This window comes from Stegostoma tigrinum, chromosome 13 (assembly GCF_030684315.1).
Source record: "Stegostoma tigrinum isolate sSteTig4 chromosome 13, sSteTig4.hap1, whole genome shotgun sequence".
NCBI classification, from domain to species: domain Eukaryota; kingdom Metazoa; phylum Chordata; class Chondrichthyes; order Orectolobiformes; family Stegostomatidae; genus Stegostoma; species Stegostoma tigrinum.
The window spans coordinates 62,757,104-62,773,251 of record NC_081366.1 but is presented as its reverse complement, the minus strand read 5'-3'; the positions used below and the strand labels follow the sequence as shown (position 1 = coordinate 62,773,251).

The following is a 16,148-nucleotide window of genomic DNA, read 5'->3' as shown; positions in this document are numbered from 1 at the left end:
ATGGGTCAAACAGAGGCAAATGGGACTAGTTCAGTTTATAGAATCCCTACACTGTGGAAACAGGTCCTTTGGCACAACAAATCCACATTTACCCTTGGAGTATCCCACCCAGAACCATCCCCTTATCACCCATCTAAGCTACACATCCCTGTACACTATGGGCAATTTAGCATGACCAATCCACGTAGCCAGCACATCTTTGGACTGTGGGAGGAAACTGGAGCACCAGGTGGAAACTCATGCAGACATGGGGAGAACGTGCAAACTCCACAAAGACAGTCACTTGAGGTTGGAATTGAACCTGGGTCCCTAGCACTGTGAAGTAGCAGTCTTAACCACTGAGCCACCGTGCCACCCCAAAAGTTTAGGAAACCTAAGTGGCATGGTGGAGTTGGATTGAAGGGCCTGTTTGCATGTTGTGTACAGCTGTGATGTCTATAACTAGGAGACTAGCTTTCAATTCCTGATTTATTAATTAGATGCCATGGTGTGATATGAACCTGTGTCCCTAAGGTCAACAGACCAGCACAGTGACATTACCACCACACACCGCCTCCCCACATTCCTACATTACAATTTTGTCCAAACTGCATAATATTCAATAGTTGTAAATTGCTTTGAAACACCTGGCAGTCCCATGAAAGCTTTGTGAATGCAAGTCTTTATTTTATCCCCATTGACATGACAGGAGCAAACGGAAAGGATATCTTCATTACGCCATGGGACAACTACGACAGATGGGGAAGCAATTCTATGACACTGATATCCACGTGGAGGTGCTGTCGGAGCAGTTGGTCGGGGACTACTCACATGTCACCATGAGGTATTGGAGCAGATGGGAAGAGAATGGGCGAATAGTTCACTTCAGACAACAACAGGGTTTAAACATCAGGGCAAGAAACAATCAGGTCAAAACCCTGGAACTATCTCCTGACACACTAAAAACTGCAGCAGTTCAAGAAGGCAGCTGACCATTACCTTAGAACATAGAACACAGAACATAGAACATAGAACAGTACAGCACAGGAACAAGCCCTTCAGCCCATGATGATGTGCTGAACATGATGCCACAGCATGGTTGCTCAGGGGTTAGCGATACTATTTTACAGTGCAAGGGACCCGGACTTAATTCCAGCCTTGGGCAATGGTCTGTGCAGAATTTGCACATTCCCCCTATTTCCTAGTTCTCTGAATTCTTGATGTGAGACCTTGTTCCTCACTTTGCCCATGTTATTGGTACCAACATGTACCATGATCTCTAATTCATTATCCTCCCTTTTCAGGATGCTCTGCAGCTGTTCAGTGACATTCCTGACCCTGGCACCAGGAAGGCAACACACCATCCTGGAGAGAAATCTTTGGCCACTGAAGCGTCTGTCTGCTCCCCGACTAAAGAATCCCCTATCACTATTGCATTTCCGTTCCTCTTCTTCCTCTCCTGTGCAGTTAAGCCACTTATAGTGCCAGAAGATTGGCTCTGATCATACTGTCCCGAGGTACCAATACGCTCATCTTTCCCAAGTGACATACCGGTTGAAGTACTTCTACAGGGCAACCCATGATGGCAATAAATGAAGGCCTAGCCAGCAAAACCTAGGTCCGAAGAACTAAAAAGAAAGAAATAACTTTAGACATGGGGAATCTCAGTCCTTGAATGATCCCTGTCCCGAGGATCCAGTGGATCTTTGTGACCTTTGTCAAAGGCTATTCCCAAACCCTGGTTTTCATACTCTAGATTTTAAAATGAACCATCAGTAAAATCCTTTAAGATGAAATGAAACATAGGACTTTAGAAGAAAACATTCAAAATGTGGGGGGCATTGCTTTGTCCGAAAGGCAGACAGGTCTGCGAGTCGAAAATTGGCGTAGAGGCAGAGCCGAGGAGTCAGACATCATGTAGAGCCATGGTAATAGGGGACTCCATAGTGAGAGGGACTGAAAGGGCTTGCTGTGGCAACAGGCGGGATTTGAGGATGGCGTGTTGCCATCCTGGTGCCAGGATCCAGGACGTCACGAATAGATTGCAGGGAATCCTCGAGGGCGAAGGTGAAGAGCCAGAGGTGGTGGTGCATGTCGGCACAAGTAACGTCGGGAAGAAGAGGAGGGACATTCTATAGCGGGACTTCAGAGAACTGGGAAGAAGGCTGAAAAGCAGGACTTCCAGGGTGGTATCTCTGGTTTGCTTCCAGTTCCTCAGGCTGGAGAGGGCAGGAACAGGGAGATAATGGTCTTGAACGTGTGGCTGAGGAACTGGTGCAGGAAGCCAGGATTTAAATTCTTGGATCACCGGGGTATGTTTTGGGGTAAGGATAAATTGTACAAGAAGGACAGGCTGCACCAGCAATCTGGCAGGCAGGTTTGCCACTGCAACACAGGTATGTTTAAACTAAGTAGTGGGGGGAGGGGACTAACTGGAAATTTAAGAATGAAGTTAAAGGAAAAGTGAGAATAAGAGAAGTTACAAAAGACAATAGAATCAACGGAGCAGAAACTCAAGAAGGGATCGTACAGTATGGTCAAGTGAAACAGGGATTAATAGGAAGGGTGAGGGGGGTAACGAATTAAAAGTATTATATATGAATGCACGAAGCATAAGAAATAAGGTGGATGAGCTTGAGGCTCAGTTGGAAATTGGCAGGTACGATGTTGTGGGGATAACTGAGACATGGCTTCAAGTGAACAGGGCCTGGAAAATGAATATTCAAGGCTATACGTGCTATTGAAAGGACAGATTGATGGGCAGAGGGGGTGGGGTGGCTCTGTTGGTGAGGAATGATATTCAGTCCCCTGCAAGGGGGGCCATAGAATCAGGAGATGTAAAGTCAGTATGGATAGAGCAGAGAAATTCTAAGGGTAGAAAGACCCTAATGGGAGTTATCTACAGGCCCACAAACAGTAGTCTGGATGTAGGATGTAAGTTGAATCAGGAGTTAAAAGTGGCATGTCGCAAAGATATTACTACAGTTGTTATGGGGGATTTCAACATGCAGGTAGACTGGGACAATCAGGATGGTACTGGACCCCAAGAAAGGGAGTTTGTGGAGTGCCTCCGAGTTAGATTCTTAGAACAGCTTGTACTGGACCCTACCAAGGAGAAGGCAATTCTAGATCTGGTGTTGTGCAACGAACCGAATTTGATCAGGGACCTCGAGGTAAAGGAGCCATTAGGAGGTAGTGACCATAATATGATAAATTTTAATCCGCAATTTGAGAGAGAGGAGGGAGAATCGGAAGTGTCAGTATTGCAGTTGAACAAAGGGAAATATGGAGCTATGAGGGAGGAGCTGACCAAAGTTCAATGGTACAATACCCTCGCAGGGATGGCAGTGGAACAACAATGGCAGATATTTCTGGATATAATGCAGAAGGTGCAGGATCTGTTCATTCCAAAGAGGAAGAAAGATCTTAAGGGGAGGCAGGGGCGGCCATGGCTGATGAGAGAAGTTAAGGACTGTATAAAGATAAAAGAGAAGTAGAACTTAGCAAAGATGAGCGGGAAGTCAGAGGACTGGTAAACTTTTAAAGAGCAACAGAAGATAACTAAAAAGGCAATACACTGAGAAAAAAATGAGGTAGGAAGGCAAACTGGTCAATAATATAAAGGAAGATAGTAAAAGCTTTTTTGGGTATGTGAAAAGAAAAAAAAGAGTAAGACTAAAATTGGGCCCTTGAAGACAAAAAAACGGGTGAATTTATTATGGGGAACAAGGAAATGGCAGAAGAATTGAAAAGGTACTTTGGATCTGTCTTCACTAGGGAAGACACAAGCAATCTCCCAGATGTAATAGTGACTGAAGGATCTAGGGTAATGGATGAACTGAAGAGAATTTATATTAGGCAGGAAATGGTGTTGGACAGACTGTTAGGTCTGAAGGCTGATAAGTCCCCGGGACCTGATGGTCTGCATCCCAGGGTACTTAAGGAGATGGCTCTCTAAATCACAGATGCATTGGTAATCATTTTCCAATGTTCTATAGATTCAGGATCAGTTCCTACGGATTGGAGGGTGGCTAATTTTGCCCCACCTTTCAAGAAAGGAGGGAGAGAGAAAACAGGGAATTATAGACCGGTTAGCTTGACGTCAGTGGTGGAAACGATGCTGGAGTCAATTATAAAAGATGAAATTATATCTCATTTGGATAGCAGTAACAGGATAGGTCAGAGTCAGCATGGATTTACAAAGGGGAAATCGTGTTTGACTAATCTTCTGAAATTTTTTGAGGATGTAACTATGAAGATGGACAAGGGAGAGCCAGTGGTCGTAGTCCATCCAGCCAGTACCTAGACTTTCAGAAAGCCATTGATAAAGTCTCGCATAGGAGATTAGTGAGCAAAATTAGCGCATGTGGTATTGGGGGCAAAATACTGACTTGGATTGAAAATTGGCTGGCTGACAGGAAGCAAAGAGTAGTGATAAATGGGTCCCTTTTGGAATGGCAGGCAGTGACCAGTGGGGTACTGCAAGGTTCGGTGCTGGGACAGCAGCTGTTTACAATATAGATTAATGATATAGATGAAGGCATTAAAAGTAATGTTAGCAAATTTGCTGATGACTCAAAGCTGGGTGGCAGTGTGAAATGTGAGAAGGATGTTATGAGAATACAGGGTGACTTGGACAGGCTAGAGCGGATGCATGGCAGATGCAGTTTAATGTGGATAAATGTGAGGTTATCCACTTCGGTGGCAAGACCAAGAAGGCAGATTACTATCTAAATGGAGTCAAGTTAGGTAGAGGGGAACAAGATCTAGGTGTTCTTGTACATCAGTCAATGAAAGCAAGCATGCAGGTACAGTAGGCAGTGAAGAAAGCTAATGGCATGCTGGCCTTCATAACAAGAGGAATTGAGTATAAGAGCAAAGAGGTCCTTCTGCAGCTGTACAGGGTCCTGGTGAGACCGCACCTGGAGTATTGTGTGCAGTTTGGTCTCCAAATTTGAGGAAGGACATTCTTGCTATTGAGGGAGTGCAGCATAGGTTCACGAGATTAATTCCCGGAACGGTGGGACTATCATATGATGAAGGATTGGAGCGATTGGACTTGTATACACTTGAGTTTAGAAGGACGAGAGGGGATCTGATTGAGACGTATAAGATAATTAAAGGATTGGACACTCTGGAGGCAGGAAGCATGTTTCCGTTGATGGGGGAGTCCAGAACAAGAGGACACAGTTTAAAAATAAGGGCTAGGCCATTTAGAACAGAGTTGAGGAGAAATTTCTTCACCCAGAGAGTGGTGGATATATGGAATGTTGTGCCCCAGAAGGCAGTGGTGGCCAAGTCTCTGGATACTTTCAAGTAAGAGATAGATAGAGCTCTTAAAGATAGTGGAATCAAGGGTTATGGGAATAAGGCAGGAACAGGATACTGATTGTGGATGATCAGCCATGATCATAATGAATGGTGGTGCTGGCTCAAAGGGCCAAATGGCCTACTCCTGCACCTATTGTCTATTGTCAATTGTCTACTTCATTCACGCATACATGTGCCCAAGAACATAATGAAGGCAGGACTGGAGAGGAGGTTATGTTGTAAATTCCAAATTCTGGTCAGTCTGGAATTTTAAAAAATCAATTCAGTTAGTTACAACTTCCTAGTTGTCAATGTCCAGTGCTAGATTCCTCAGTGTGCTGAGGCCTGAATTTTTCCTACTTCAAAGTGAAATCAAAGTCTGAACTTCTTTTAAGCCAATAATTCAAAGACAGCGAGATGGAGAGTCTAAGGCAGGCTGCCAACTTTACCTGGAGTCTTACTGTCCCTCTGGAGGTCAAACAACAACTGACGCAGTGTCTCAGATTTATAGATTTAATTCAACAAGATCAGAATTCAGTTATGTGATAAACAAAAGACATTGCAGAGGCTGATGGCCTAGCTCAGTAGACTAATTGGAGGGTTGATAGGGTAACAGTGTAACTTTATCTCTCCCATTAGAACTCGTGTCGTAACATGAAATAGTAACTGTAAAAGCATTAGTGGCCATTTACCTCACTGGAAGCTATCCTAATGTTCTGCACCTCTCTCCCACTCTTTCTTGGATGTTGTCTCTCTCAAAACATGTACTATGTCTCCCTGTCTTTCATACTCAGTTTGATGAGGTGGTGATGAGGGAGATGTCATATACAAACAAAATCTCTGGCCCTTCATTTTTATGAAAGATAAAAGCTGTGTATTTCTGACAGAAGACTGCTCAGGGCTCTCTCTGAAATGTAAAGCTGTCTTTCCATAATGACAATCCTCCTGGTGCATAGAACTGGTGGAGTGTCAAATCATGGGTCTATTTCACAGCATTCTGCTGCTGCATTCTGAAACATGAAGGTCCAGAGTCACAGCCAGTCGCAGCAGCTGTCAAACTGTAAGCATATCAGTTAAGTATAAGATTAGGGTGCCAGGTGGGTTAGCAGAGTGGCTGGGTGCCAGGTAAGTGGTATGCCAGTTGGGTGGAGAGTAGGGTACTAGAGCATTGGATGCCAGGTTGTTAAGTTTCCAGATAGACAAGGTGCCAGGTAAAATCTTGCAGTGTTTTGGATAGGAAGGGTGGGTGGGATAAATGAAGCATGGGATTAGAGGAGGAAGCAGGGACTGTACCTGTGCAGGAGGAAGCAGATAAATCTTGGAGTAGGGAAGTCTGGATCAGGAAAAGGGGAAAATTTGGGTTTTGTGGGGGTGAGGGGGAGGTCAGGTCACAGGATCAAAATTGGGAGGAGGTTGTTGTGAAGCGGGTGGTCAGGTTGTGTTTGAGCTATGGAGGCACAAAGAGGGGTTGTGTCCAAAGTATGTGATATGGGCCTGCTGGATCAGTGAGCAGTGTATGCAAGGGAATTCAGGTCCAAAGCACAGGGGCTGGAGGTGGGGAGAAGTTTGAGAAGTGGATGGCAGATGCTTGTAATTTTGGAGAGAGGGTAGCAGCATGGTAAGACAGTGTAGGAGACGGATGAGGCCAGTTTGAAGAAGGATGTGTCCCTTGGCGGAGCATCAGATGAAAGTCTGAGAGATGTGTGGTTTGCAGGTATGCAGTGTGTTGGCGGTGTGTTGCAGAGGTGAGTCAAGTATGGGATCGGCTTAAAGGAGTCATACATTAATCAATGCTTAGATTTTAGTCTCTGTATTTAGTCTCTGTATTTAAGTTTTCCTAAGTAACTATTTTACTAAACTTCATCAGAACGCCAAAAGACCTTCCAATCCGCTAAAGTTTCTGATTTAAAATGGTGACTTTCAGAGAGGTCCAGCCAGAAGGATGTTGCCCAGGAGTATCCCAATTAATTCATTCAGGTTGTGCTGTGGAGAGAATTGTGCAGTGTTCCCATCTGCCTCCCATTTATACTGGAATAACAACTTCTGGCAGTTCAAAATCTGGACCAATCTCTCTCACACCCACCTGTCCCCCTCTCTTGCAACTATCTCTACTGCAATGTCCCACTTTCGCTGTCTCCCTGTCTCTGGCTCTCATTTTGTCACTTTGTTTGGGCTTAAGGTTGTTCTCACTTCTCTCTCTGTCACTGAACAGGCTGAATTTTGATAACTCAGCTTACCGATACATTCAGAAGGAGGATACTGATGAGGAAGAGATGTTATCCTTCACCAGTGATTTCTTCTTTGAGGTTTTCCCCTTTAACATTGTCTTCAGACAGGCAAGTGCTCCCTGTCTCTCTGAGCGGTTTCTGCCCTATCCCATTGGGTCTACTCTCTCTCCATTTCTGTCTCTCCCTCTCTTCCATTGTCTCACTTCATTGTCTCAATTTCCCTTCTCTCAAAACATTTGTCTTTGTTTCCAAATTAAAAACAATTTATATTGATACAGCTACATATTATACAATAAGATATTTCAAGGTGCTTCACAGACACATCACAAAACGAAATATGACACTGATTACATTGGAGTGGAGGTAAACAAATGCTTCGTGAGGGCAATCAATTTTAACTAGTTTTTCAAAAAGGAAGAAAGTAAGTTTGCGAGGTGGAGAAGTTGAAAGAAAGAATTTCAGAGCTCAGTGCGCAGGGATCTTAGGGCATGGGTATCAATGATAGAATAGAAAAATATAGAAAGAAAGAATCCCTACAGTGTGGAAACAGGCCCTTTGGCCCAACAAGTCCACACTGAACTCAAAGCATCCCCCCAGGACCCATTCCCCTATAACCCACCTAATCTACACATCCCTGAACACTACAGGAAATTTAGCATAGCCAATCCACCTAAAGTGTACATCTTTGGACTGCGGGAATAAACCAGGGCACCTGAAGGAAACCCACGCAGGCCCAGGGAGAATGTGCAAACTCCACACAGAAGTCACCAGAGGGTGGAATCAAACCCAAGTCCCTGGTGCTTGAGGCAGCAGTACTAACCACTAGGCCACTGTGCTGCCCATGACTAAAATTGAGAAGCCCAAGCAGTCAGAGTTTGAGGAGTTGAGGTAACTCTGGGATAGAGGGCTGGTAGAAATATAATGAGGGACAAGGCCATTGAGGGAGTCAAAAACAAGGATGAGGATCTTAAAAGCAAGTGGTGTGAGGGTGATCTTAAGTTTAGCAATGAATATAGGAGAACAAGTATTGATCACAATTAAGAAACAAACAGAGGGAAGAAATAAAATATTGGTCATCTCTAGTGAAAATGTAAGGAGAAAACTGATAGTGATAAAGCCCCTGGACCTGATGTCCTCAGGTTTTATAAGTAGTAAGTGCAGAGGTAATGGATGCATTGTTTGTAATCTTCCAAAATTCCCTGGATTCAGGAAAGGTCCCGGCAGATTGAAAGTCACAAACGTAAAACCACTAGTCAAGAAGGGAATAAAAAAGAATAAGGAAGAAAGAAAACAGGAATCATAGGCAGAAAATCAGATCAAAGCACTGAAAAGTCCCTTTGCATCAAAAGCAACCATTAATTATGTTATAAATAACAAGATGTAGAGCTGGATGAACACAGCAGGTCCAACGGTATCAGAGGAGCAGGAATGCTGACGTTTCAGGTCTAGTCCATTCTTCCGAAGAAGGGTCCAGACCCGAAATGTCAGCATTCCTGCTCCTCTGATGCTGCTTGGCCTGCTGTGTTCATCCAGCTCTATATACCTGGTTATCTCAGATTCTCCAGCATTGGCAGTTCCTACTGTCTCATCTAATTATGCTAAACCATTTTACAGCACTTGGCCCAATAGCTTTGTATGCATTGGCATCACAAGTAAACATCCAAATACCGCTTAAATATTGAGGGCTTCTGCCCCTACCATCTTTATAGGCAGTGAGTTTCAAATTCACACCATTCTCTGGGTGAAAAGTTTTCTCTCAGAACTCCTCTAAACTTTTTGCTCTAAACCTTAAATCCATTTTCTCTGGTTATTGATCCTTCCACCAAGGGGACAAGTTTCTTCCTATCTACCCCACCTACACCCTCATAATTTTATACATCTCAATCATCTCCCCCTCTCAATCTCCTCTGCTCTAAGGAAAACAACCCAGTCTGTCCAATCTCTGTTCATACCTGAAACTCTGCAGCCTCTAAATCTCTCCTGCATTCTCTCCAGTTCTGTCACATCCCTTCTACAATGTGGATTCCAGAATTGCACACATTATTCTATGTGGCCGAACCGACATTTTATATAGTTCCAGCATCACCTGCCTGGCCTTAAACTACCTGGACTAATAAAGGCAAGTGCACCATACTTTATCCACCTGTGCTGATAACTTAAGGGACTGGTGTATGTGCACATTGAGATCCTTTTGATCCTTAGTGCCTCCCTGGGTCCTGCTGTTCATCATGTAGTGTAAGTAGGAACTGGGATGGGGGGTTTCATCAATGAGGTAGGAGGAGCAGATAGATAGGAGAGAAGACAGACAGGTCAAGGAGGCAGGGAGGAGAGGACGGGGGTGCAGGTCTTGGGAAGAGGTCGGGGTGGGGGGAAGATTTTGAAGTTCATAAAGTCCATATTGAGACCATTGGTTTGTAGGGTTCCAAGGCAGAATATGAGGTGCTGTTCCTGCAGTTTTTGGGTGGCATTGTTGTGACACTGGAGGAGGCCCAGGATGGATATATTGTTCAGGGAGTGGGAAGGGGAGTTGAAGTTGTTTGCGATTGGGAGGTGTTGTCGTTTGTCACGAACCGAACGTAGGTGCTCCACATCTTCTTGGTCTCCCTGATTTAGTGGAGACGACATCAGGAACAGCGGATGATACAAAAAGATCTTTTTCAAGACCCCAGCAATTTCCGCTGTTGCCTCTCTCAATAATGTGGGGTAGATACCATCAGGCCCCGGGGACTTATCCACCTTAATGCTCCTCATGAGACCCAACACCACTTCCTTTTGATCTCAAAATGCCCTAGCATATTAGCGTGCTCCATACAAATTTCCTCCATATTCTTCTCCTGGGTGAATACTGACACAAAATATTCATTTAGGATTTCACCCATATCCTTTGTCTCTAAGCACAAATTCCCTCCTTTATCTTTGAGTGGCCCCAGCATCTTGCTAGTTATCCGCTTGTTTTTAATTTATGTATAGAATGTCTTCAGATTCTCTTTAACCCTACTTGCCAAGGTCATTTCATACATTCTTGCTCTCCTATTTCCTGGCTTGAGTTCTTTCCTGCTTTCTTTATATTTCTCATGGTCCCTGTCTGACTTTAGCTTCCTAAACCTTACATATGCTTCTTTTTTCCCTTTTGATGAAATTTGTAACCTCCCTCATTATCCAAGGGTCCCTTACCTTGCCATCCTTGTCCTTCCTCCTTACTGGAACATGCCATTTCCTGAACTCTAATTAACAGGTCTTTAAACAATTCCCACATGTCAAATGTGGACTTGCTTGATAATAGGCCCTCCCAATGGACAATGTGTATCTCCTGCCTAATACTGATGTAATTTGCACCTCCTCCCACCAAATTTAGAACTTCTCTATAATGTCCTGATTTACCCTTATTCACAGCTACCTTAAAACTTAAGCAGTTGGGATCACTGTTTCCAAAATGCTCTCTTTCTGAGAGGTTAGTCATCTGGCCAGGCTTATTCACCAGTATAACATCCAGTATGGGCCCTCCTCTTGTTGGACTATCCAACTACCTTTCTCTTTCCTCCTTTCTTTTCTGTCCCACATAGCTCTCTAAGGAATAAAGTCTGATCTTTGACAACCTCTCTTTATAACTCAGGCCCAGTAACCCTGGCAACATCCTCGTAAATCTTCTTTGCATACTTTCTAGTTTAACTATATCTTTCATGTAACAGGGTGACCAAAACTGTACACAGTACTCCAAGTGCAGCCTCACCAACAATTTATATTACTGTAACATAACATCCCAACTCCAATATTGAATGTCTCAACTGACAAAGGTCAACATGCTAAATGCCTTCTTCACCACCTTGTCTACCTGTGATGCAGCTTTCAACGAACTGTGTATTTATACTCCTAGGTTCCTCTGTTATACAGCTCTCCTCAGGACCTTACCATTTACTGTATAAACCTACCTTGGTTTGACTTTCCAAAGTGACTTTCACAGTTATCTGTATTGAATTGCATTTGCCAATCCTCAGCCCACTTCCCCATTTGATCAATATGCCCCTGTAATTGTTGATAAAGTTCCTCACTATTAACAATACGTTCTAATTTTGTATCATCTGCAAACTTACTAATTATGCCTTGTACATTCACATCCAGATCATTTATATAAATCACAAGTAACAAATGTCCCAGCATTGACCCCTGTGACACACCACTAGTCACAGGCCTCCAGTCTGAGAAACAACCTTCAACCATCACCCTCTGCTTCCTACCATCAAACCAATTTTGAATCCAAATAGCTTGAGCTCCCTGTATCCCATGTGACCTATCCTTCATGATTAGCCTGCCACGCAGGAACTTGTCAAAGATCTTACTAAAGTCCACGCGGGCATCATCCACTGCCCTGCTGTCATCTATTCTCTTAGTTACCTCTTAGAAAATCTCTAAAGGATTTGTCAGATTTCCATACCTTTCGCTTGTTCTCCTCCACCTGCTTACCATCCTCTTCTCTCCCCATCTCACCCATACCTCTCCTTTGCCTTTCTGATTACTCCCTCAGTCCTTTCTTCCCTGTCTACATCTTCACCCCATTGAGCCTCTTTTTACTTTATGACTGCCCCCTAGTGGTGGTCTGATATGATTGTAATTCAAATGTTAACTAACATTTCCCACTCTCCTCACCCACAGGATATGGTTGTTCACAATGTGGGATCTGGATTGGCGACAGTATTCCCAGACCTTGATGGCAAGATGATAACAGATGCTTTCCTGCTGGCACGGCCTCTTGTTGAGTTCACCTGGAACATGGTAAGAACCACACAATCCAGCAGAGATATGAACAGGAGTAGGCCATCAAGCCCTCAAGCTTATTCCACCATTCAATGAGATCACGGTTGATCTGTGGCTTAATTTTATATACTGGAATATCTTTGCTTAAAGATTTAAGCCTCTCAGATTTAAAATTAACATCTATTCCAGCATCCACTGCTGTTTGTAGAGAGAGATCCAAACATTGGCAGCACAGTAGCACGGTGATTAGCACTGCTGCCTCAGTACCAGGGACCAGGTTCTAACCTTGATTCTAACCTTGGGTAACTGCCTGTATGGAGCTTACATGGTCTCTCTGTGTCTGCATGGGTTTCCACTGGTTGCTCTGCCTTCTTGCCACATTCCAAAGATATGCAGTTAGGTGGATTGGCCATGCTAAATTGTCTTGAGGTGTGCAAGGAGATACAGGCGATGTGGATTAGTCATCGTAAATGTCGGGTTATGGGGATAGCTTGGGATGTTCTTCAGAGGGCTGGTGCAAAGTTGATGGGTTGAGTGGCATCTTTCAGCATCTAAACACAGCCCCAGGAGTGGACAGGAATGCAAAACTACAGTGCCAAACGTTCCTCTGTAGTGTTGGGGAGCTGAGAAGTGAAAAAGACCCTCCTCTCAACCAACAGATTTAACAGTGATGATGATGACACAATACTACAATTCTACCCCCTTCCGTTGGGCAGATGATACAAAAGTTCAAAAACACGTACCGACAGATCTAAGCACAACTTTCTCCCTGCTGTTATCAGACGCAGTGTTAGAATTGATCTTTAATATTTCGTGTCAAATCAATGAGAAGATGATGACCATACCTAGCCTCAACGACAATGACAGCAGAGAAGCATAGCACAGATTTCATATCTTCCTATTCCTCAGGCAAGAAGCCCACAATGTTCAGAGAGATGAAGCTATGTGGAGGCATCTACATAAGTCACCTGACTTCAGTTCTTCTGGGGTGACGATCTTGTTGGTCCCACCTTTTCACCTTGAGGGTCAAGGTAGTGGTGCCAGGCTTTGATTCACAGTTTGTTTTGGGGGCACAGTGAATGTACACATGCCTCAGCTAGGACCATAGGAAATGCTACTCTTTGACAAAATGTCTATTCTTCTTATCTCCATTGATGAGGATGAAGTCATTCTGCTCTGGGTGGGTGGATTTTACTTGCTGTCTTGGGTGGAGGAACCAGAGAAAGTATTCAGATGAGATCTGCATAAATGGGCAAGTTGAGGGACTTGATCAAGTCCTTTGATTTGGTAGATGACTGGCAGAATCTCCATCCCACCTCCGTCTTCAGCTTTGTGAAGCCAGGAGTCAGAGCAGCCAGATTTGACTGCCTCTACATTGAGCGTGTACGCCTCCTGCATTCCAATGGCCTTCCTGCAACACATGCAGTTACATTAACACATTAACATGTAGTTCACTGATCACAATCTGGTGTGGATGGAGCATGTTTTGTTTCATGCCAGAGCAAGGTTGGAATACTGGCACTTTAACAGCCTGCTGCAGGAGAACAAACAGTTCCAAGATTCATTCTGTCACTTCTGGGCTGACTGGAGAAGGAAAAGGGAGCTTCCCCTCCTTGAAGCTATGGTGGGATGTGGGCAAACTCATATCCAAGTATTCTGTCAAAAGTGCAGGGATGGTGGGTTGGGAGGGGTGGGAGTTGGGGTAGGAATGTGGGTTGGGGGAGACAGGCTGATGACAAAGAGGTTGAAATCTATGATGGAACAGTTTGTGAAGGGGATGCTCACCATCTCAGTCATCCCAATGAGGATCCAGCCCTGCAGGAAGTGTGAGAAGCATAGAATGGTGCACTCTGAGATCGGCATGTTGTCTGGTCCATGGGCATGTACTTGAAGTCATGGATCCTGGTTCATTTGAAAACTATACAGTGGCTCCCTCTTCTATTCCACCAGCAGCTCCTTGTGGTACTAGCTGATGTCAGATCCCTTGTGTTGGATCCTGAGAGCACCAGAGCCCAAGGGGGGAGTTTTCATTAGCCAGCAAAGAAACTCAAAGTTTCATGTGAGAATCTGCTGCAGTCAACCTGGAGAATGCCAAGAGGGTCAGTGCAACTTTGAGTCTGAAGGAGCTAACTGGCTGACTTGACTGGCTCTCCAAGGGTTAGTCCCTGAGGCTGGACTAGCTAACCATGGTGTTCCTCATGGGAGATGATCATACATGGATCTTGGGGAAATAAATTGTGACTGAAGAGATCCCCTTTCTGGGCACAGGGGCATCATTGCTCTGATACTGAAGTGGCAGGGATCTCCAGTTGTTAAAGAACTGGTGTCTGGTCTTTCTTCTCAGCTTGGACTATAAAATGTTTTCCAGGGTATATTCTTCTTGCCTTGGCATTGTGCCGGATCACATGATTCACCCAGACTGGTCCTACGTGGTCCCAGGAGTTCATCTGGTCTGGGATGATATCCATCATTCCTAGAGGCTGGCCTGTTGAGCATCAATCTTCCTTTCATCAGGAAGAGGTGTTTGACATAATAGAACACAAAACATCGAACAATACAGCACAAAACAAGCCCTTTGGCCCTCGATGTTGCACCGACCTGTGAACTAATCTAAGCCCCTCCCCCTACACTATCCCATCATTATCCATATGCTTATCCAAGGACTGTTTAAGTGCCCCTAATGTGGCTGAGTTAACTACATTGGCAGGCAAGGCATTCCAGCCCTTACCACTCTCTGAGTAAAGAACCTACCTCTGACATCTGTCTTAAATCTATCACCCCTCAATTTGTAGCTATGCCCCCTTGTACAAGCTGAAGTCATCATCCTCAGAAAAAGACTCTCACTGTCCACCCTGTCTAATCCTCTGATCATCTTGTATGTCTCAATTAAATCCCCTCTTAGACACCTTCTCTCCAATGAGAACAGACCCAAGTCCCTCAGCCTTTCTTAATACGGCCTGCGTTCCAGACCAGGCAACATCCTGGTAAATCTCCTCTGCACCTTTTCCAATGCTTCCACTTCCTTCCTGTAATGGGGTGACCAGAATTGCACACAATATTCCAAATGAGGCCGCACTAGCGTTTTGTACAGTTGCTGCATGACATCACGGCTCCGGAACTCAATCCCTCTACCAAGAAAACCTAAAACACCGTAAGCCTTCTTAACAGCACCATCAAACTGGGTGGCAACTTTCAGGGATCGATGTACATGGACACCAAGATCCCTCTGCACATCTACACTACCAAGCATCTTTCCATTGACCCGGTATTCTGCCTTCCTATTATTTCCTCCCAAAGTGAATCACCTCACATTTATCCGTATTCAACTCCATTTGCCACCTTTCGGCCCAATTCTGCAGTTTATCCAAGTCTCCCTGCAACCTGCAACATTCTTCCACACTATCCATCACATCACCGACTTTAATGTCATCTGCAAATTTACTAACCCATCCACCTATGCCTGCGTCCAAGTCATTTATGAAAATGACAAACAGGAGTGGTCCCAAAACACATCCTTGAGGCACACCACTAGTAACCGGACTCCAGGATGAATATTTTCCATCAACCACCACTCGTTGCCTTCTTACAGAAAGCAAGTTTCTAATCCAAACTGCTAAATCTCCCTCAATCCCAGGCCTCTGTATTTTCTCCAATAGCCTACCATGAGGAACCTTATCAAAGGCTTTACTGAAGTCCACGTACACCACATCAACTGCCCTTCCCTCATCCACATGCTTGGTCACCTTCTCAAAAAACTCACAGGTCTAAAATTACCTACGTCATCTTTCTTGCCCTTCTTGAACAACGGCACAACATTTGCAATCCTCCATTTGCAATCCTGGTACTATTTCTCTAGACAATGAGGACTGAAAGATCAAG

General features: G+C 44.4%; 1 protein-coding gene across 4 annotated transcripts in view; it reads left to right on the top strand.

Annotated features, from left to right (window-relative positions):
- LOC125458381 (soluble guanylate cyclase 88E-like) overlaps nucleotides 1-16,148 on the top strand; it is a 135,010-nt gene that overhangs the window by 21,116 nt on the left and 97,746 nt on the right. For all 4 annotated transcript variants that reach the window (XM_048543629.2, XM_048543628.2, XM_048543627.2 and 1 more), the window contains exons 4-6: nucleotides 689-823; nucleotides 7,502-7,625; nucleotides 12,168-12,287. In XM_048543629.2, the coding sequence (XP_048399586.1) occupies nucleotides 689-823; nucleotides 7,502-7,625; nucleotides 12,168-12,287 (379 nt within the window). The remainder of the gene's footprint in view (nucleotides 1-688; nucleotides 824-7,501; nucleotides 7,626-12,167; nucleotides 12,288-16,148) is intronic.